At 38.5% G+C, this 21,978-nt stretch overlaps 1 protein-coding gene across 3 annotated transcripts in view; it reads right to left on the bottom strand.

Moving 5' to 3' along the window:
• Itga8 (integrin subunit alpha 8) overlaps nucleotides 1–21,978 on the bottom strand; it is a 176,845-nt gene that overhangs the window by 119,268 nt on the left and 35,599 nt on the right. For all 3 annotated transcript variants that reach the window (XR_013051452.1, XM_006985924.4, XM_076572704.1), the window contains exons 4-11: nucleotides 21,837–21,960; nucleotides 16,655–16,716; nucleotides 15,333–15,378; nucleotides 13,003–13,128; nucleotides 12,005–12,049; nucleotides 10,660–10,703; nucleotides 9,254–9,310; nucleotides 4,468–4,520 (exon numbers count right to left, since the gene is read on the bottom strand). Coding sequence is in view for 2 of the 3 variants with exons in the window: in XM_006985924.4 (XP_006985986.2) it covers nucleotides 4,468–4,520; nucleotides 9,254–9,310; nucleotides 10,660–10,703; nucleotides 12,005–12,049; nucleotides 13,003–13,128; nucleotides 15,333–15,378; nucleotides 16,655–16,716; nucleotides 21,837–21,960 (557 nt within the window). In the remaining variant the exon portion in view is untranslated. The remainder of the gene's footprint in view (nucleotides 1–4,467; nucleotides 4,521–9,253; nucleotides 9,311–10,659; nucleotides 10,704–12,004; nucleotides 12,050–13,002; nucleotides 13,129–15,332; nucleotides 15,379–16,654; nucleotides 16,717–21,836; nucleotides 21,961–21,978) is intronic.

The following is a 21,978-nucleotide window of genomic DNA, read 5'->3' as shown; positions in this document are numbered from 1 at the left end:
GTTGTCGTCAGTTTCACTGATGGCTAAAGTCTGTGGAAATGTGTCTCCTTTGGTCCTATTCAAGCTATAAACAATGAGTGTGGAAATGTGTTCATAGCTTCAATTTTAATTCTATGAGTTTCTGAAAACGATAACTAATACTACACAGTTTAATTACCATAATGAAAAATTAAAACAGATTCTCTTATCTAGAAATACAATAAAAATTACTAACTCCATTTTCTATTCCAAAAATTCCTAAGGGAGTATACATAGATGAGTTCATACAAACACTGAGGTTAATTCTGCCAGTCTGTGTATACCATCATTTCAAACCATGACAGACTTGGTAACACCCCCCATCAATCAGCACGTGCACAATTGTGTGGTCTAAATGCTTGGAATCCATTTATAATACTGGTAGATTTTTTTCCTAAATAAGAATATTAAAATGTGGTGATGAATATTTGTAAGCCCAGAATGAGGGAGCCTGAGATAGAAGGATCATGGGTTCAAGGCCAGCCTGGAAACATGGCAAAAATTTATCTCAAAAAAAAAAAATACATTACATAAATGCTTATGGGAAAATCAACATCAATCATTACCTTGTCACCTTGCATAATATCATCTAGTTTTCCTTCCTGATGTTTAGATTTTGGTAAGAACCTTGATTTTGTTGTACATCAGATAAACATGCATGTTGCCAAGCAATCTTCATTAGCCAGTCTCACACACAAGGGTACCTAATAATCTTTTGGTGTGGAAAAGTTCTGGTTCATCAGAGAGAGAGAGAGAGAGAGAGAGAGAGAGAGAGAGAGAGAGAGAGAGAGAGAGAGAGAGAGAGAGAGAGAGAGAGAGGCAGAGAGACAGAGAGACAGAGACAGACAGAACATAAAGACAGAGACAGAATATGTATGTGTTAAAGGGGTGTGGCCTTTCTAAACATGAGTCATCACCTAGCTAAGTGATTTTCTTAGCTTTCTGAATGAACTATGTAAACTACCACCATTGTGATCTCCAATTTCACTTGAGTTATCCAGCTCTATCATGGATCTGCCTTTGATCAATCCTATTTGCTTTCAGAATACATTTATTTATGATAGGACCTTGAATTTAACAGTACCCCAATAATTAAAAACAGCAAATTATCAGCACACTAAAAGTCTGTGGTCCCTTTATCTGGGAGAAAGTACAGGCTTCATTAATCCATTCTGTAGTAGAGTACAAAACATTATTAATCTAAAAAAATATTTAGCTAAAAAAGAACTAGAATGCACAGCAATTTTGAAAACCACCAGTGAAGGCCAAGATTTCCCACTTTAACAATTACTTGAGTTTGTAATTAGCAAGTTGTTTTGATCAGCAAGGACCCACTGAAGCCCATTTTTACAAGCATTTTCTCTTTGACATGGCAAAAAAATGTATATTGTAGATATTGCCACAAAGTTTTGCTGTCATTTAAATTGAGGATATTTCAGGAAGGAGATTCCTCCAGAACACATGTGAACTCTGAGAAAAGTCACAGGATTATAAATGCAAGTGGCCTGTGAAAAGGCTGTTGGAGAGGGGGTGGGCCTGATGGAATGCCACCAGTACATAAGGCGACAGCCTTTGTGGTCAGATACATGCCCAGGAGAGAAATATGGCTATGCACATCTGATCGGTCTCCATGGAACTGCGGTCAGTACAGAGCGGGCTCACTGACTCTGGACTCCACGCCATGCTTGGGTTTCCTGGTTTTCTTTATCTAGCCTCTTCCTAAAATTCTAAGAGGGTTTCCTAACAATTATAGTCCATCAAGTTGGGAAGCTTGACTGGTGGCCCTCAAAGTATCTTTCTATTTGTAACTAAGACAATTGGAGGTGAATGTTATTTCATTTTAAAATGAACTGCTTGGAGGATAAAATCAGCACTCAGCAAATCCTTCAAAATACATCCATATGCCACTGCTTCTGCTTCCAAACCACTGTCCTTCCTTCTCTGGACATGAACCAGACAGGCAGAGTGCACCTGTGAGAATGGATGTTTCTCCTTTTGAATCCCCTGTAGTTCACAGGATAATGCCTCCCTTTGAGGCAGATTCCTTTTCATCTCCCTGTGATGTTATCTGGCTGTATCTATTAAATGCAGCAGGATCTACACCTTTCATTGTCCAAGTTCTCAACATTCATCAAGCCCCTTTGCTGTTTCTAGAATATTCCAGAAACTCTCACCTCTGTGAATTTGTATTCTTCCCATTTGGCAGGGAACACTCTTCTACTTAAGTTCTACTTAAGCCGTTTTTTGTTTTTGCTGTTGTTCTCATGCTACAGCCCTATCTTGCTGTTATCTTCTCACACAGACCTTTGCCATGGGTTCACTTTGAAATAGCATCCCTCAGGGCTGGAGAGATGGCTCAGTGGTTAAGAACATTGGCTGCTCTTCCAAAGGACCAGGGTTCAAATCCCAGTACCCATCTGTCTGTAAATACAATTCTAGGGGATAGGACACCCTCATACAGATAGACATGCAGGCAAAACATCAATGGACATAAAATAAAAAAAATCAATGAATCATTAAAAAAAATTTAAAAAAAAAGAAATAGCATCCCTCCCAATATTTCTTCTCTGTTTTCCTCTATGAATTAGAGTCAGTAGAATTCATCATATGGATCAGTTTTAGATTCAAAGGAAATTATTGCAGAAAGTGCAGAGGTCTGCGTTGCCCTCTGACAGGTTGTTTTCTCTGCCTCTGTGTTTCCTATCATAGTGGAACATTTATTGAACAGTAAACCAACATTCAGAAATAATTATCCAAGTTCCTAGTTTACCTGGAGCTCAGGGCTGCTGCTCTTAACTTCACGGGATTTAGCAAATATGCAATGACTGTATTTTATATGGTCATGCTGCTGATAAGTCCTCTGTGCTCTGCTCATCCATTCCTTCCTCCAACCTAGGATCTTGAGCAAGAACTGAAGTTTTTACAGTTTGCACAGTTTGCCTTTTCAGAATAACCATTGCAATATACAGTAATATCTTTTCCTGGTTGGCTTCTTTCACTTAGTTTTGTGAGTTCAAGTTTTTCCCATGTCTTTTTTTTTTTTTAACAGCTCACATCATTTAATGCTGAATAAAGCCTTATTCTCTAGGTTTACCTTTACCATAGCTTATTTATTCACTTGTCTACTGAAGACATCTTCTTCACTTCCAGCTCAATTTCTGCATAGAACATACCAGCATCTGACACACTCCTTACTTGACTTATTAATTTGGGGATGTAACTTCTACATCCCTAGCTCTAACATAACTTTCATGGTAGTGTGGCACTCAGCCCATGCACAGTGGACAACCAATGTATGTTTTTTTCCAGTACGTACAGAAAGTACTCTGTTCTCCAATCATATGCCACACCATGATATATAAAGTATATTTCCAGTGTTGTAAATGTGAGAGAGAAGTAACCTATTAAGGATCTATCTAAAATGATTGGTTCTGGAATGCAGTAAGGATTCTCCAGATACTTGCTGTACACAAAAACATGCCATCTCTGGGAGAGCAGAGGGTCATCTGCCTCACTCACCTTGTACCATGCTTTGGGTGCCTGAGGAGGATGCTTTCCATACGAGATTCTCCAACCACGTTTGTTACATGGGTGAGCACTACATCTCAACTTAAAGATTTCCTCTCTCCCTCCTTCCCTCCCTCCCTCCCTCCTCCCCTCCCTCCCTCCCTCCCTCCCTCCCTCCCTTCCTCCCCCTTCCTCCTTCCCCTGTGCCCTCTTTCCCTTGCTATATACTCTTGTCTATCATATATACTCTAGTGTATACTTGAACTCACAGTGCCCCTGCTTCAGTTTCTGAAAGGCTTATGTTACAGAAACACACTCACCGCCACACTTGGCTGAGATTTTCTTAATATATTGCCAAATTATCTCTCAAATGCTTTGATAAAACATAGGGGGGTGGAATCATTTACTTTTGATACAATTGCTTTCATATAAGCACAATTCTGTAGTGGAGTTTAGTTCAAGCTCAACTCTAATTTGTTGCTACAATTTGAAAAATAAAATTATTTCATGTTCTCTATGGAATTTACTGATATGTTAGTTAGAGCAATATAAAGAGGAAAAACTCATCAGTGTGTAAAGTGCTTTATGATCATATCACATGGAGGGAGAACCTCTAGGCACAAAGAGAAATAGATAAGCAAGCTTCTAACTGGCTGTTGTATTTGAATGGTCAATGGCTATTTGTTGAATAACATCAGGGTAAAACCAAACAAAATTGTCCTCTTTTTAGAAGTGGCAGATGTGGAAAATCTCAGCAAGACATAAAATAAGATGACAGGGTTCTTTATTAGATGCATCCTCTTGCCCTGAACCAAATGTTAAAACAAGAGGGCCTCTATCTTATTCAGGAAGTACAGAAGGCTGTGTTCGGTGAAAGAAATATATAACATCTTTCATGTATGCACATAACATACATCAGGGAGGAAGTTCTCATAAACTTACCCATCATTGTTAACATCTGATACCACCACTGTATATCCGAAATAAGATGCCATCTGCAATACAATAATAATTTTTGTGTTCAGGAAGCCATGCTTATGGTCACCTCTTAATTATTCATGAGAAATGACTTTCACTGTGCTACATTTTTTCCATTTACATTCATAGACCCTTGAACCTGTTCCAAGTGTTCAAGTCATTTAGTCTAACCTCTGACCTAATGAATAATTCCTTCCACAATAACCCTGACATCTGCTTGCACACCCTCTGGATACATTAGGCCCATTCAATTGGGGGATACAACTGTTAGGAGCGTCTTCCTGTGGTATCTAGTGCTTTAACTTGGTTCAGCTATCTTGAACCCCACAGAATCAACTCAATTCTACCATATGTGGAAGAATTTTCGGGTATTTTCAGATGTGACACTGTCTGGCTCTGAGATTCCGCATGGCAGACTCAATGAACATTGCTGCGGGATGTCTTTCTGTACACTGAATATGTATTGCTATGATTGGTTAATAAAGAATATGACTTGTCAGTAGCTGAACAGGATAAAGTTAGGCAGGAAAGCCAAATTGAGAATGCTGGGAAGGAGAAGGTTAGAATCAGGAGTTACCAGCCAGATGCAGAGGGAGCAGGAGATGAACATGCCTTGCTAATAAAGGTACTGCCATGTAGCAGAGCATAAATAAGGAATATGGATTAACTTAAAATGTAAAAGCTAGTTAGTAATAAGCCTGAGCTATTGGCTAAGCATTTATAATTTTTAAAAAAAAGTGTACCAGAGACTCTAGGCCTATAGTCTGAAGATGGATAACCCAACATTGCAGAGGAACTTTGGGTGACTGTCCAGGCAGCCAGATGTCTCTGTCATTTCTATAACTTTGGAAGTTGCTTACAATGCACTTCCTGTTTACTTAGATAATATTATATTCTTCTGGGGTATTTGATGTAGTTGAAGACTAGATAGTTATAATTTTCCTTGGTTATGATAAAAGCTAAATCAGATATGAAACTTTAGACTCACAAATATAGGATAGATGATAAAATATTTTCTCTAATTTTGCCAAATACAAATAGACTAGATATTGTAACTATAATTCTTGCTTGATAACTGTTCTATTATATGTAATTTTACTATGTTAAAGTTAAAACCTTCCTTTTTGATTAGACAGAATAGAGGAAGTGCTGTGGTATGTCTTTGTGAATATGTGTTGTTATGATTGGTTAACAAAGAAGCTGCTCTGGCCTATGGTGAGCCAGGCAGGAAATCCAAGAGAGACAGGAAGCAGAAAGGCAGAGGCAGAGGAGATGCCAGCCTGACGCCCAAGGAGCAACGTGCAAACAGATGGGTAATGCCATGGCCACATTCATAGAAATGTGTTAATTTAAGTTGAAAGAGCTAGCTAGCAAAAATTATTAGCCATAGGAAATACAGTTTGTAATTAATATTAAGCCTCTGAGTGATCATTATAAGCAGCTGTGGGACTGTGTGTGAGAGAGATTTGTCCAGACTGTGGACTAGGCAGAACACAAGAAATCTTTTGACTACAGAACATATGGTACTCATAAGTACAATGACAGAAAAACTAAGCAGGAATTATGCTATCTAGTTTGGCCTCTATAGTATTAAATCAAAAAATTATTTTAATTTTAAGGAAATCTACAATTCATAAATTATAGTAAGATCATATTTAATAAGACTCAAATCTTTTCAGTGAGTGTAAATGCTATAAAATAATCTCCCACAGTTTTCCCTCAGAATTGCTTTTAAATAGTTCTATAATTCATTCATTCTGTCTCATCATTTCATCTTACCAATGTTGTCTCTCTCTCTCTCTCTCTCTCTCTCTCTCTCTCTCTCTCTCTCTCTCTCTCTCTCTGTGTGTGTGTGTGTGTGTGTGTGTGTGTGTGTGTGTGTGTGTGTGTATGTGTTTGTCTACATGTTCATGGGTGTGTGCAGGTGCCTGTGTGTGCACATGTGGTGAAGTCAGAGGTCAATATTTGGGTTTTTTCCTCATCTGTTCTCTACCATATTTTTTTTTTGAGACAGAGACTCTTCCCAAACCTGGAGTTTACTAATTAGTCTAGCCTGTCTTGGCAGCATTTTCTTTTCTCTTGTTCCTCAGCAGCGGGGTTACACATATTCACCACTGTGCCTGCCCCTCCCACAATGGGTACCAGAGACAGAAAACCAGATGCTCATGCTCACATCACAAGCATCTGACCAAACACTGTACCCCACTTTCATTTCTTTAGTCTGTGATCTGATATTTTTGGTGACTTATCCTCCCACCATCCACTAATTCAATCGAAATACAGCCCACTAGAAACTATGCTCCATGGAAGGCAGACTTCAGTCTGTTTTGAGCTTTCTCCTTCCTGCAGTGCCTGAGCAATGTGTGGACCAGAATACACTCCATTGTGACACAAAATCCCTCCAGAAGAACTGCTCAAAACTTACCAACCCATTTACTTCATTATCACCCCAGCCTCATTTATACCTACCACCCAACAAAGTTCTAGGAGAGGTATAAAATAACTTGTTGAAAATTTCATCACAATGGGTACCTGGACCCTCAAATTTTGACAGCAAGATATGAAAGGCCCTTTCTGCCCATTTAAGAAACTTGCTAATTGATTCTCTGGAGATGGCTCATCTATAAGGCAGAGTTATCTTCAGTGCTAAAAAAGAAAAACCTGAAAATTTTCATCAGGTCACAATACCCAGAGAAACCTAGGACTCAGACCATCTTTGGTTGGAAAGGTGGTAGCATTCTGTATTAGGCCATTGAACTCCTCACAAGAGTGGCTCAGCTTAGAACAGGCTATAGAGATAAATGCCTGGTTTCTTCAAGGAAGGAACCTAAAACAACAGTGTTTCAGGACTGTATATAAAGTTGAGGCTCAGAGGAAGGCTTAGTGTGTAGTAAGGAAGAGAAGAAGCCAGGTTCACCCACTGTGGCCAATAGGGTAGGACCTGGGAGCAGCCAGTCTACTGTCACAAGGAAGGAGGTTTTGAGAGCTCACCCTTGGTGTACATTGAACACCATCTGCAATGGAATGAGATTGTTCTGCAGTCTCATCATCTGGTGGCTTTTTGCTTTTGAGATTTACAGTCTGTTGTGCTATAGAAACTTGGCTTATTGGCTTGCAATGAGGGAAGCTATGAATCCTAAATACTAAACACATCTTGCGATTCTTTCCTTCCTGAAGTTCTTGATAATACACATGGAGAAGAGAGAAAACCAACTTGAATTTCTTCATATTTAAGTTTCTTGCAAGGAATTTCTGGATGCAAAAGGAAGCATTTGATTTGCTCTCTTTAGCACCCTTCCAACACACACATACACACAAATAAGGGCTAAGAGTAAGCTCAGGGTAGAGCACATAGCTAATGTGTGCAATGTGCACACATACCTACTCAAATACACCATTGACAGGAGCCTTTATTGAGGACTTCCAAGAACTTCCAAATGGCCTCTCTGCTATTCCCAGTATTCAATGCCAGCTCTACCTGAGGGTGCCATTTATCACTAGTAATTACTTAGCCACCTCATAAGACCTTGGTCTTATTGGTTTTGTTTCATGTGTGTATATGTGTTTTGTTTTGATTTTCTTTTCCTTTTTTTTTTTGAGAGAGAGAGAGAGAGAGAGAGAGAGAGAGAGAGATCATGAGGCTCGGTGCATAGGGAGGGCTTGGGAGTACTTGAAGGAAGAGAAGGAATGTGGTCAAATATAAGAAAAAATTAAAATAATAAACAATTCTTTCTTTTGAAAAAGACCCTGGGTTATTCCTTCCATGACTTCAATTAAGTCTTTGTCATAAACATATTATATAGTGGTCAAGGGGTTATTCTGATAGAATATGGAGTCCTTTCCCTGCTAATAAGCAGTTCCCTGGTGGGCTTGCCCTTATTACACCTTGAAAATCCAGAGCTCATGCTGGGCATGGCGGTTCATGCGTATAGTCCTAGTATATGAGGTGAAGAGGAGAGGGGATTTTGAGTTACATAGTGAGACTATCAAAAGCAAATAAGGGCTAAGGGTTAGCTCAGGGTAGAGCACATAGGTAATGTGTGCAAGGACCTGTGTTTTATCCTCAGCACCACAAAGAGATAAAATAAGCTCAATGCAGGTTGTTAGTGTCAGCTTCACAGTGTGCATTGAAATTTCATAATTTCATAAGTGGGTGTGGCAAAACCCTTAAAACTAGAAGATTCTAGACTAGAGCTTATAGGAGGTGTCACACCTTTCACCAGAACCCTCAGTTCTGACTTATTTCTTGCTTCCTTGTAGCCATTGCAGCCCTCAGAAGCCTCAGATTTGCCCAGCTAGTTCCTGTGTGAAAGCCTTCACATCCTCTGCCACTGGCTTTGTGTTAGACATTCTGCTGTAGAGGCCTCCAGCCTTTGGACTATCCCCACCATACTATCTAATTCTGTTTCATTTTCTTCAAATCATTAATCACTATCTGAAGCTGAATCAACTTCCCCATTCTGCTTCTTCTACACACAGCTGCTTGAGGGCTGGGATTGACTAGGTGCACCATTGTATCCAGCATTCATTATTTCCTGAATGAATGACTACATGATGTGAACATTAGCCATTTTGCATTAAAATGTCTTTCCCTTAGGCTGGGTATAATGGTATACACCTGTAATCCCAATGATGGGGAAGGTGTGGCAGGAAGACTGCCATGAGTTCAAGACCAACCTGGGCTATGCAGTGAGTTTCAAGATAGTTTGATTGAGGCCCTGTCTCAAAACAACAACCAAAAAGTCTTTACCTGTTCACCAGTAAAATTCTGAATGAAGGTCATATCTGTGGAATTAATGATAGAGACCTGAAATTGCAAAAGTGAGATAGTACATCATTTGACAGAATCAGAGAAGCTGTTTTAAACAATTGAAGCTTAAATCATTTACAATTCTTACCAAGTGTAATAGTTGGTTAGCCATATGCAATAGTTACAAAATTGTAAGCCGTCAAGAATGATCTTAGAAAAAAGTAATTGAACATGCTTATGATTCTAAAAAGGATAAATAATTAAAAACAAGTATACAGGCAACAGTTAGCATGATGGTCAGTTAATTTGTCTGATCACGATTTTGTTCTAAACAAATGCTTGTGCTTATGCTATTATGAGGACTAATAAATGGCTCTTTGGGAAAATAAGCTTTTTTTAATGCTACACACATAGAAAAATGTCACCTTTAATTCTGTTCAGTCAAACGCAAACCTACAAATTGCATGTTGTCTAGACTGTACTTTATTTAAATTTATTTTTTGACACAGGGATTCACTTACAGCATAAGTTGACCTGGAACTTCCTGTGTAGTCTAGGCTGACCTCAGACTCAGAATTCTTCTGACTTATGAAGCTCTTGAGTGGTTGATAACAGCACCACTGTACCCATCTTAGATCCTTGTATGGCTGCATGCATATGTTTGTGTGGGTGCAGTTGAACATGTGTACATGTGCATGTGGAAGCCAGAGGTCACCATTCCTTGGGAGACATCTACTTAGTTCTTTGAGACAGGATCTCTCTTTGGCCTGATGCTTGCCAGTTGAGCTAAGCAGACTAGCCAGCAAGTTCTAAAGGGGTTAGCCTGTCTCCACCTCCCTAATGCTGGGATTATCATGTCTGACTTCTTTTACATGGGATCTGATGATCAAATTTAGGTCCTCTTGCTTCCACAGTAAGCATTTAAGTGACTGAGCTATCTCCCTCATCCCATATGCCTTTTTTGTGGTCTCTTTCTATGTATCTTTCTTTTAACTTCATGGTAACCAGTTATGATGGGCTTACATATTACCCATCTCAAACCTGACACTTTGGAATGTGCACTTATTTTCAAATACCTTTGTAGAGGAATGAGTTAGGGACTTGGAGAAAAGTTCACTTTTTGTGCAAGGAGAAAATAAATACAAATATAGAAGGATTTTTTTCTGTGTTTTGGATAATTATGACTCTTTGCAAAAAAAAAATGCACTAACATTTTTTTTCACACGAACCCCCAGAAACCATGCAACTAATACAATTACTTAGCATTTATTTACTATTGGGTTGAGTAGGAAAACAGCACACTACTGTAGTAGAAAGTCATTAATAAAGGACATTTAAAATGACTTAAAGTTACATGGGGAAACCATTTCAGTGCACACAGATCTGGAATGTATCCTGGTACTCACGTATCCAAAGTTCTGTGCTCCTCTTGGAATCCCAGCAACCAATTCTAGGGATAAGAAGAGTCATTTAGAGGAGGAACCACATTAATTAATGTGCTTGTATATGTGTATTCATATGTATGGGTTGCACATGTTTGCAAATGCCAAAAAGCCAAAGTAGAATCTTGGGTGTTTTTTTTTTCCCTCAGGAGATGTCCACATTGTATTTTGAGACAAGGTCTATGGCTAGGACTTGGGGCTTGTGAAATTATTTTGACTATCCTGGCTGGCTAGTAAGCCACAGAGATCTACCTGTTTCTCCCTCCCCAGCTCTGGAATTATAAGCACAAGTCATCTATGGTAGATGGATTCTAAGGATTGAACTCAGGTTCTTATGCTTGCATGAGTTATTCTTTACCAACTGTGTCATCTCTTCAGCTCCCAGTATATTTAAAGCCATTTAGCAGTCAAGTGGAAAGATGATGGTGTTTTGTAAATGAGTGATGGAGAGGGTAAAGATGGTGCCTCGTAAATGAGGGATGGAGAGGATCACAAGCTGGAAACCAGGGTTTGCAGTTGCTTTCTTCCTGTGGTTTATTTTTATATTTATATTTATTTATTTTTTCAGATAATAGAAAACAAAATTCACATTTTGAGCTGTTGCAATTTGCGTACTAGACAGCATACACCTCTGCCTTTTAGAGCATCCTCCTGTCTTTGCAGGTCTGTGTGTGATTTAAAGTTAAACATCATAGAGGTTTTGGTAACTGCTACTATAGGAACATCTTTTATACTGCCACAAAGGTGCATCCTTAGGGGTTCAATTATGATGAGGCTCATCTGTGGACCAATTGCTGATTGACCTTGGCCAATCCTGCTGGCCAAACATTCCAAGTGAAGAATCCACCTGTAGAGATCATAAAATTATTTTTTCTTCTCCTAGGGAAACAACATTAGCATGTTGGGTTGGAGGCAAGTGGAGAAGGACATCTGTGATATGTGATGCTATCCTTTAGAGAGAAAAGAGATCTTGATTTCTCACTCAGATCTCTTATCTAATGTGGCTCATATCTAAGTCACTTAGCCATCTGTATAGTTTTCATTCATAACCTTGGGCAGCTGTCCTCATTTTTAATTGCTTACTTAGATTTTATAGGGATTGGAATTATTCTTATGAAGATCTTTGAAACAAAATGCTGTGCCAATGTGTATGCATTTTCTATAAAATATTATCACACAGATATGTAAATTCCATCATATAAATGTTTGCATGGCAAAGAAAATCAATCCCATTTACAATAAGACTTCTTATGTCATTTAGCATTCCTCCATGCTTTTAAAATGACATAAGTATAATGATGTCTCTCACCTTGCTGAGAGTCCCCAGTGAATTCTCCAGCAGCAACTGAATATCCTATATTAAAGAAAAGAAACAAAGGAATTGCATTTTACAATTAACACAAGAAATGTGTTAATATTTAGAAAATAATGAAAGTGCTCCATGGTAGTATTTTATTCCAAATTAAAAAAATTACAGATTTACTTAGCAGAAAAAGTAATCACAGCAATATGAACACTTTCAGACTAATTCTCAGTTATAAAGAAGAGCTGCCACACTGTTCTTAAATAAAAACATGACCAAAAAAAAAGTCAGATTCTTAGATCAGCCTTCAGAGCATGCTCATCAGCCCCTTTAAGTGGGAGTGGCATCTGTTGCCTTTAAAAAGCTGCAAATTCCTCACCATGAAGCACAGTTCCTATGAGACATCCTTTGTGTTCAGGTTTTGCCATGGATCACAATCATGAGCTACTTCTTAATTCCTTTCATGATTGTGGCCCACAGATGTCATTGAGCTCAAAAGCAAGTTTCTATTTGCATTAACAAAACAAAGTCATAATTTATTTTTTCAATGCACAGAGCAATCAAAATTGGTTGCACACCAAAGGTGGGTAACAGTAATAGTAAATGGATATCATGTGGTTTGCATATCATATGATTTGAGATCAGTCTTGAATCTAGAAAGATTCTTTCTGATTTTCTTGAAACTGGACTGGGCTGCTAGCATGTTGCCCCATAGCATGAGCAGAAGCCCTGCTACTACATATGTCTTCTTCGAGCAATCTTTCATAAGAACATGTTAAAGAACCTACAAAATAGCAGCTCAAATCATGTATGTTATATATTATATCTGGGGGGAAAAACAAGTTGTGATGAAAAAGAAAATGTAAGGATCTACTCAAATAATAAGAAAGAAAGCTTTCAAAAGATGTCAGGTGACATCACATAAGTCAGGACTAAACATTTCACATACATTTAATTTGCTTGCCTTTTGAGAAAGTACAAACATCTGGAGCCATGGTTCTTACCGAGGTAGCTGTCATCGTAGGAAGCTGGAGCCACATCAGTCTGCTTTTCTCCTGCCAATTTTCTTAGAATATCCTTGAATGAGTAATTTGCAATGATATCTGCTACACTGACAGTGATCACCTGACCTGTGTTTGAACAAATTAATACATCCACTGAATAGATGCAAGGGAGGGGCAGGTTCTTACTCGGCAAACCTGAAACCACACCACACACTCCTGAATGTTCCCACCTCCCCCAAGAACTGACAGGCAGAGGTTAGTTATAACTAACTGGGTAGAACTTTCCAATCTAGTAGGAGGCCACAGATAAGTGGCAGTGTTTTATCCATTCTTCCTGTACTCTAAATGTATATCCCCTCTCTGCCTTCAAATGATAAAAGTATGAAGGAAAAAGGACACTTGCAAGGGAAATTTATGTTTAAATTTGTATTCTAGAGTTGAGGATGGTGTTCATTTCAGAGACTGCCTACCTAGTATGCATGAAGCCCTGGGTTCAATCCCTAGCTCAACGTAAAACTGAGCAGGGAGACACATGCCTCTAATCTCAGCACTTCAGAAGTAGAGGCAGAATGATCAGAAGTTCAAGATCATCCTGGGTTACACAATAGGTTTGAGCTCATGCAGGGCTGCATGAGAGCTTGTCTCAAAAACAAACAACAACAACAACAAAACAAAATGATAATGTTCAAGCCAGAAGGAAATTTAACAACAACCGGTCATATATAAATGTCTTATGCTCAAAGAATTCGATGCCATTCTCCAAGGTCACATAGTTTTGCTAGGGGCTATACAACTAGTCTCCTTGTCATTCTAATAAGGAGTTTTGTTTTCTTGCAAAGAATATATGTGAAACTCACTTACTTGACAGATAGGAAAAATTCCAGCTAAGTTAAGGGAAGGATCTAATAAATCTTTGAGCCATTTACATTTATTGCAAAAGTATATAGAGTAAACATAAGATTATTATAGTAGGAAGCAGCTGTGTCCAATGAGATCTAAAATTTCACACACAAAAAAGAAATTCTTGGCCACCAACATTGTTAAGAACATTAGCTCATTTCTCCCAAAGTCACTTTCAGAAGTCTTGAAATATGAATGTATTGAGACACACAAATATCTAAAATACATCATTAAATGGAAAAGTCTATGCATCCGAATATTTAGTGTGGACATCTAAGGCAAAAATGTCATCTCATGCTCTTTGAGACAAGGTGGGAGAAACGGTTTTGAAAGCATGGGACTTAACACATAATTTAAAGCTACATTATTCTTTGGGAATTCCCAGTCTTTTGGGTTGAAGTCCAAGGAAAGAATAAAATCCTATCAAACTAGGTTATAAATATTTCTACGTAATAGAGATGAATGACTGCTTTGATATCAAGACAATGAGATTTATACTCAAGCTTGTGAAGAATGCCGAATTTGCCAGTTTTTTTTTTTCTGACTTTCAGCTCAGTGTTCCCTTTCTTTCCTCCCACATCCTGACAATTTCTTGTTTTCATTAGCAAGGTCTATAAACATCTTAAGTGTCTATAAGATTTTAAATCCTGTATCTCAGAGAAGTTGTTCTGTATGCTTACACGACAATTCATGTGATATATTTTTCTACTTTAAATGTAGAAATTATTACATGAAATGAATCAAGATTAGAAGGAAATACACACATGTAGATAATTTTCATTTTACTTCTATCTCTGGCATAAGACTTTCTTTCAGTTTGCAAAATAATTTTAAGAGAATGAAATGCTATTTGATGTTTGTAATTAAATGTCAATAAAGTTTAACAGTAATTTCATATACAAATTAGTCATAAATCTGTCTTTTTGGATCCTTTCTACTGGCCTAATTTTTTTTTTAGTGCGCACGTGCACGTGTGTGTGTGTGTGTGTGTGTGTGTGTGTGTGTGTGTGTGTGTATATGTGTGTGTGTGTTAGGGACTATATGTATCCATGTGTACATGCAGACTGGACAAGTGACCTACTAGATCTAGTTCAATAAGAGACCCTGCCCCAAGGCCATAAGTTAGTTAGTGCTAACATAGCCCCAACAAACCTTCAAGACAAACAACAAGTCTGTCCTCAGTGTAGTGTCTCCAGCATCGAGTACAAAACCTGGCATAGCTTCAATAAATTCTTGGTAGAGCAAAATTCTAAATAACACTTTAGAAACATCGCTTGCACAACGAAGTGCAAATTGTAATGATGCTTCAGTCAAGAAAGTGTGAACAGGGATTTCCGGTGCCACTAGGAAAGGGCAACAACATTTGATGTTGCTTCTGCTCTCCCCTGTTAGTAACAACGCACATGCTTTTCCTCTGATAGGGAACATACCTTGCCAATAAAAGCTTCCAGGTCCTCCCACTATAAGGTCTCCATTCTGCAAAACAGAAGCATCCAGAGAACGTGTGGACAAGAAGCCAAGTGATTTAAAGGGCACCGAGTCACCTCTAACAAGCTGTGCTCCAACAGTGAGTTCCTCGTAAAACCACACTTCCTAAAGAGGACTTTAAACCACACTTTCCTTATACTTGAGGCCTGGAGGCCGTTTTCTTCTCTTCTTTACTTTCAATTATTTATTGTGTTATGTTAAATAATTTCAGTTTGACTCAGTTAGGCATGTTGGCCTTGCTCCCTTGAGAATATATAAATTCGGGGGAGGGGGCTGCCACTGCTGGAGCTGAGCAAGGCCTGTACATTAAGTTTGCAGCTTAATGGGCATAGTCTTTTGAAAACCTTAGTGACAAACCCCCCAAAACTTCATTTCAATTATTTTCGAGGCAACAATAATGACTGCTTTAAAAATATATCTACTGCTGGCAAGATGGCTCCCTGGGTAAAGGCGCTTGTCATCCGGCTCAACGATCTGAATTGATTCTTGTAACTCACATGGTAGAAGGAGAAAACTAAGTCCCCAGATTTGCCTTCTGAGCTCCCCTGCCCCGACTCTAAAAGGCACTTCTCTCCAATAAGTAAATAAAGAAATGTAAAATTAATTTTTTTAAAAAATCTGTAAACCCACCCCTATTCAAAAGAGAAAGCAAAAACTCCAGATTAGCAAATGCGAGCAGCCCTGTTCTCTAGCTTCAATCTGTAAACTTGTAGTGGAAAAATATCAAAGCAAGCAATCATAGAAAGATGCAATGAACCAGTAGTAAAACAGAGCATATGTTTATGGAATTTCCCTGTGCTAATTTCAAAAGCATAGACTCATTTTCCTTCGTATGTGTGTTAAGTGCTCTCTGCTTTCTGAATGGATACATAAATTTTAATATGAATATTAAATCAAAGCAGCCAGTTATGGCTAAGTGATAAGGTGACTGATTTATAGATTCTTGTTATCTTTTTAGAAATGAGTTTTTGAGATTTGCATTCAAAATGATTAATGCTGAGGGTGTAAAGAAAGAGTCCCTTCATTCTGTATGCTTTTCTATACTATTATCATATGCATAGATTTAAATAGAAATAAAGAGTGAATAAGGAAAAAACAAAAAACACCCAAAGAGAAGTTGCCAGACATGATATGCTCCCAAAGTTTCTTTGGCTATTATTGTTTGGGGGGTGGGGTGGGTATGGGATGAAAGGCAGAAAATAAAACAGTAGCAATGACAAGGAAACCCATCCCACACCAGATGCCGAGAGACCAAAAGATTCACCTTGTAGAAGTCCAGACTGAAGCCTGCTTGGCAGTAACCTTGGCCTTCAGGATCAGCATTGCCTGGAATGATCAAAACATAGACCAGCTATAATGTCATCATTGCTGAGAAATACCTTAAAAAGCAATACAGATTATTTTGCTATTTTCCCCATATACCACTGAATCAGAGACAAATCTGTGTTTTATTCTTAAAATACCTTCTAAGCAATTAAGTATATTTCCATGTATTTTCTGATCCTGAATATTACATTCATGCAGCAGGGAGATCAACTTGAGCGGGTTATGATATTAGGTCTATTGAGCATAGGGCACACAAGCCATTCTCCAGTTGGGGAATATATCAAAGTGTTGGTTTATATTGGGGTATACACTTATATTCACTTCCAAAATAAAACCTTCATCTTCTGATTGTGTCCTCAAATGTCCATGTGGCCATAATGTCTCCTTTGCTTACTCCTGAAGTATCTGCCATTTCTACAGTGACAACTTAAAAAGATCACCTGAGAGCATGTTTTCTGCAGAGAAACTGGTAAAGATTTCCTTTTTATTCTTCATGCACAGGCTGGCCTCAAACTCTCTATGCAGCTGAAGATGAGCTTGCACTTCTGAACCTCCTGCCTCTACCCCTGGAGTACTATAATTACAACTGGCAACTACATCAGCCAACTGATGTAGTGCTAGGACCAAACCCAGGATTTCATGACTGCTACGCAAGTACTCTACCAACTGAGCTACATCTCCAGCTCCTATTTCCATTCTTATGCTCTTTAAAAGGAACATAATTTTAAACTATTATATTGTAATAAGTTAGGCTAATTTGAAAATCGTATTCTGATTCTTATGCTCTCACAGGGGCATTGTGATGCTAATGTTTGCAGAAGAGAAACCCTCCAACAATGGTTGGTTTTGTATTCTCTATACTAACTAAAGACCCAGTGGGATCTTGTCATACATTTTTATAAACTATAGGCTTTATATTGAGTATATGGATTCCAGGGCTATTGTTATTGAACTCTGTGGGATATTAAGATAATAAATGTATTCCCTATAACCTGTACTTTGAAAGAGGCCCTGCACCTTCTAACATACTTGAATTATAGTCAAAATGTAGTTAAGTGGGAGAGGGATCTCAGTTATTATGTAGTTAGATAAGAGCATGCTAATGATTCCACGTTTCTTACTGAGGATATCATTCAAGCAGTACTACAGCGAGGAAGCAAGAAAGGAGCAGACATCACTGTAGGAAATTCTGATAGGCTGGGCATGCCCCTGTTCCAGAATGTCTCTAAAATGCATCAGATCCTTCTGCCTTTCTGGAACATTATCCATTTTCTGTCTTCCAACAAGATCATAGTTCTATTTTCTCCCATCAATTCTGTGCAGACACCCCTTTTGTCCTGTTTGTTTGTTTGTGTGTTTGTTGAGACAGCGTCTCATGCAGCCCAGGCTGCCCTGGAGCCTACTATGTAGCAGAGAATGGCCTCACACTCCCAATCTTCCTGCTTCTATCTCCAAGTCTTGGAATGACAGGCATTTGTCACTACACCTAATTTTACTCCCTTTGTGTTTCAAATACTTTACTACCCGGTATAATGTCTTTCACCAGATTTGTTGTTTCCTTTACAACTGTATGTTAGGATTGATAGTTATGAATATTATCAGCTTCCCTAAAATCCCATATATATAACCTCAGTTTATGGGGTTCTAATTTTCTAGAAGCCCAATAGTATAAAATTTACACCCATCCAGAAATATACATGAATATATGATGCAGTCAATGTGAACCCATGTAGATTGCATTGATTATATTTAAGGAATGATTTATAAACAAACCTTCTTTAAAATCTCCTTTTGAAATTGGTTCTTTATTTTTAATATTGTAAATTATTCAGAAGAGAAGAAACCTGACCATTCTTTACTTATAGCAGAACACTGATTTTTTTGTTTTAAATTTCTAACTGAAAATAAGTCATTGAGAAAATAATCAACTTCCAGTGTTTGTTTTGAGTGGCAATTAGAGAAGATTATGGATTCTTTATTCAGTGAGTTTGTTTCCCTCATCTCATTTGAATTATAACTTATGAGACCCAAAGGAGTCTCTCTTCCTGGAACCCCAGAATGTCTCTAAACATTATGTCCCAGTATAAACTCAGGAACCCAGGGACATGTGCTGTTCATGTTCATTCACTACCAATGGTTAACTGCTAAAGCGAAATTGGAGGGCTGTGAGAACCACCCTCACCTGAATTATGAATGCTCATAAGAGCCGAAGGCATGCCATTCAGATAAATGAGCAGGCTACCACCCACATGCTCACAGTGCCCCCTGGATCTATGCTGTAGAAGTAATGTAAGACACTTCTTTCAGTTCTCTTTTGAAAAGGATATTGCTGATATTCCCTCTCTGTGATATTGACCATATGGTCATGAACAAGCAGGCTTTGTGTTAGTAGACTGTGAGCTTCTCTGTCATGACAGGAAGCCAGCTCTTTGGGTGATTTGAAGAGGAGGAAGTGTGAGTATATGAAAAGTGTTGGTGTGCCCTAGAGCCAAATAATGCCTAATGAACTAGTCCACAGCTCCACCTAAGCTCCATTTCATATTATCTCTGCATATTTCTACCTGTGAAAATGAAGAATAAAGAGATATGCATGATGATGTGCCCAGAAAGCTTAAAATTCTTGGCTACAAAATGGATAGTTTTAGAAAATAGTTCAAGCTCATGCTGCAACAGGCACCTCACAAGTTGAGATTCTGTGGGCTATGACTTAGCCCAGGCTCTCAAAACACAAGGACATAAGGTATAAAGGGCAGAGTGAGACACAGTGACAAGTTGCACAAGTGAACTTCATGATAGCCAGAAGATTCTAAGTCATCAGGGCCAATGGGTATGTGAAGAATGCCATCGTTTCCTGCTGTGAGGAAACACTTCCAGTGAACCCTGAGGAATACACACAGATGTAAGCATTGGTGAGAAGTCTAGTAATGAGTCACTTTAGTGCAATAATACTGGACTCTGATCTGGTGAGAATTATGGTCACTTCCCAGATGTTACAAGTATTCATAGTTCTTCCTTTCCAATATCCTCTGCTGAAAAAAATCTTTCCTATAACCCTTTCCGAAGAGTTTCCCTTTTCCCTGTTCCTGAAGACTCAGGTCATTCTTTTACCTTTTCCATTGATTATAGGCCTAATTATTTATTTATGTAGCATTTTACTACTTAATATTATATTATGAGTTTGTTTATTTTGGTTTCTACCCTCTCTTTCCTACTAAAATGCCCATTCTTTGCACGCTGTTGGTTTGCTTTCTCTAGCTCCTTGACACACTCACTCATTACATATAGAATAGTTAGTGTCAATGTGTTCAGTAAATGTGTGTTAAATGAATAATTGAGTCTCATTCTCAACTAAGGACATTTATTTTAAAGATGTTAAATATAACATTTTTAATCTCAGATCATTCATCCAGATCACACATAGGAAGTCATACTATGTTTCCTGCCAAAACCCTCATGAAAAACTCTTAGGTTTAAAAAGCTCAGGTTTGGTTTGGAGATATAAATCCTAGTGGTTTCTTTATTAACTCTTTAAAGTCCCTAATCCAGTCTTTATCTTCACTACATTATTCTGATATTTGCTTACAGTCTTTCCCAAATTGATCTTGAATCAAAAAAAAAATGATGATGAGTATGCAAAAGAGGAAAATTTTATTTGCAGTTTTTAGGATAATCTCTAATAATTTCACACTGAATCTTTAAAATATTAGTATTCTAAAATAAGTTACTCTAATGTTCTTTATAGTGGCATTTTACTCTCTATAATGTATTCCCATTAATTAGAAGAAGGATAATAGAAGCTTCCTTTGTTGCTTATCCACATCTCACAATGATCTACCAAAAACTCAGGAAAATAGAGAAGTTTACAAAAGAATTCCAAGCAGGTAATTGATAACCACACTATCAGTCCTGACTTCCCAAAGAAATTCAACATCAGTGCCCCTACGGCTGCCCTCAGATGTTTGCTTTAAAGGTAGATTGCACTGCTGTGGTGGTGCATACTTGCTTTCAGCAGTTGGGAGGCTGAGGCAGGAGAATAAGTAATTTGAGGTCAGCCTGGTCTACATAGCTAGCTCCAAGCCAAGATAAGAGCTATGGAAAGGATTCTGTCCTGGGAGAACCCTTGGACTGCAAGATGAGATTTGAACTCTAAGTGGGCAGACTCTTTTGAGAATAAATGGGATTCAAAATTTTAAGCAGAAAGTGTAGTATGCAGATAACAAGTACACAGCTACCAAACAAAGCAACAACCGCTAGGAAGGAAGGCTGTGCAATGCTGTGGTCAGAAATGACTCCAGCCCAGTCATCCTAACTGATATTACTGTTGCCATAAACAAGTAGGGTGGCCGGCCGGTCAGCATCTTGTGGAACACAGAGTGGGGATTTTCAACAGAAGCTGTCAGCTAAGGGCCATAGTTATTCTACCAATGATTATCTAAAAACTGGCTTTTAAATCCAGAAGAGCAGCAACACAGCTCACATGTGGTTGCTTATTGCTAAGGGTGGTGACCCATGTTCCATCCCTAAGACTCACATATTGGAGAGGACCAACCCTTTAGTGTCTTCTACACATGTACTGTGGCATGTATGTGTGCACCCTCACACAAAATAAATAAATTTAATAAAATAAAAATAAAGGAAGTATGGTTGTTTGAATGAGAATGGCTCCTGTAGGCTCATATATTTGAATGTTTGGCTCCCAGTTGGTGGAACTCTTTGGGAAGGACTAGGACGTGTGTCCTTATTGGAGGAGTTATGTCAGTGGGGGTGGGCTTTGAGGTTTCAAACCAAAACACTCTCAGAGCTCTCATCCCCTCTGCCTCCTACTTGAGGATCAGTTGTAATCTCTCAGCTACTGCTCCAGCACCTTGCCTTCCTGCCTGATGCTATGCTCTCTACCATGATGATCATGGACTCATCCCCTGAAAACTGTAAGTCTCAATAAACTCTTTTCTCCTGTAAGTTGGTCATGGTGTCTTATCAGAGCAATCTAAAAGTAACTAAGACATAAATAAATATAGAATAGATCAGTAGAATTCTGAATCTTGGATGTAACTATCACAGCTCTCAAGCTTGGAGGCTTTCAAGCTAAGTTTTACTTTCAAGGAATAAAAACAACTTACTGTTCCGGCAAGGAGAGTGTTCAGCATAAGCACTGAAATTCTGAATTGCTACATAGCATGTGCCAACCGGGTCCTTTGCTGGGTTAGGTTTAAGAGTTCTCCAGTGGTACAGAGGAGCACAGGCCTGTGGATACCAAAGGCA

The sequence above is a fragment of the Peromyscus maniculatus genome, chromosome 5, assembly GCF_049852395.1.
Source record: "Peromyscus maniculatus bairdii isolate BWxNUB_F1_BW_parent chromosome 5, HU_Pman_BW_mat_3.1, whole genome shotgun sequence".
In the NCBI taxonomy this organism is placed as follows: domain Eukaryota; kingdom Metazoa; phylum Chordata; class Mammalia; order Rodentia; family Cricetidae; genus Peromyscus; species Peromyscus maniculatus.
The sequence above is the reverse complement of the archived record's forward strand: the minus strand, read 5'-3'. Positions and strand labels throughout refer to the sequence as shown.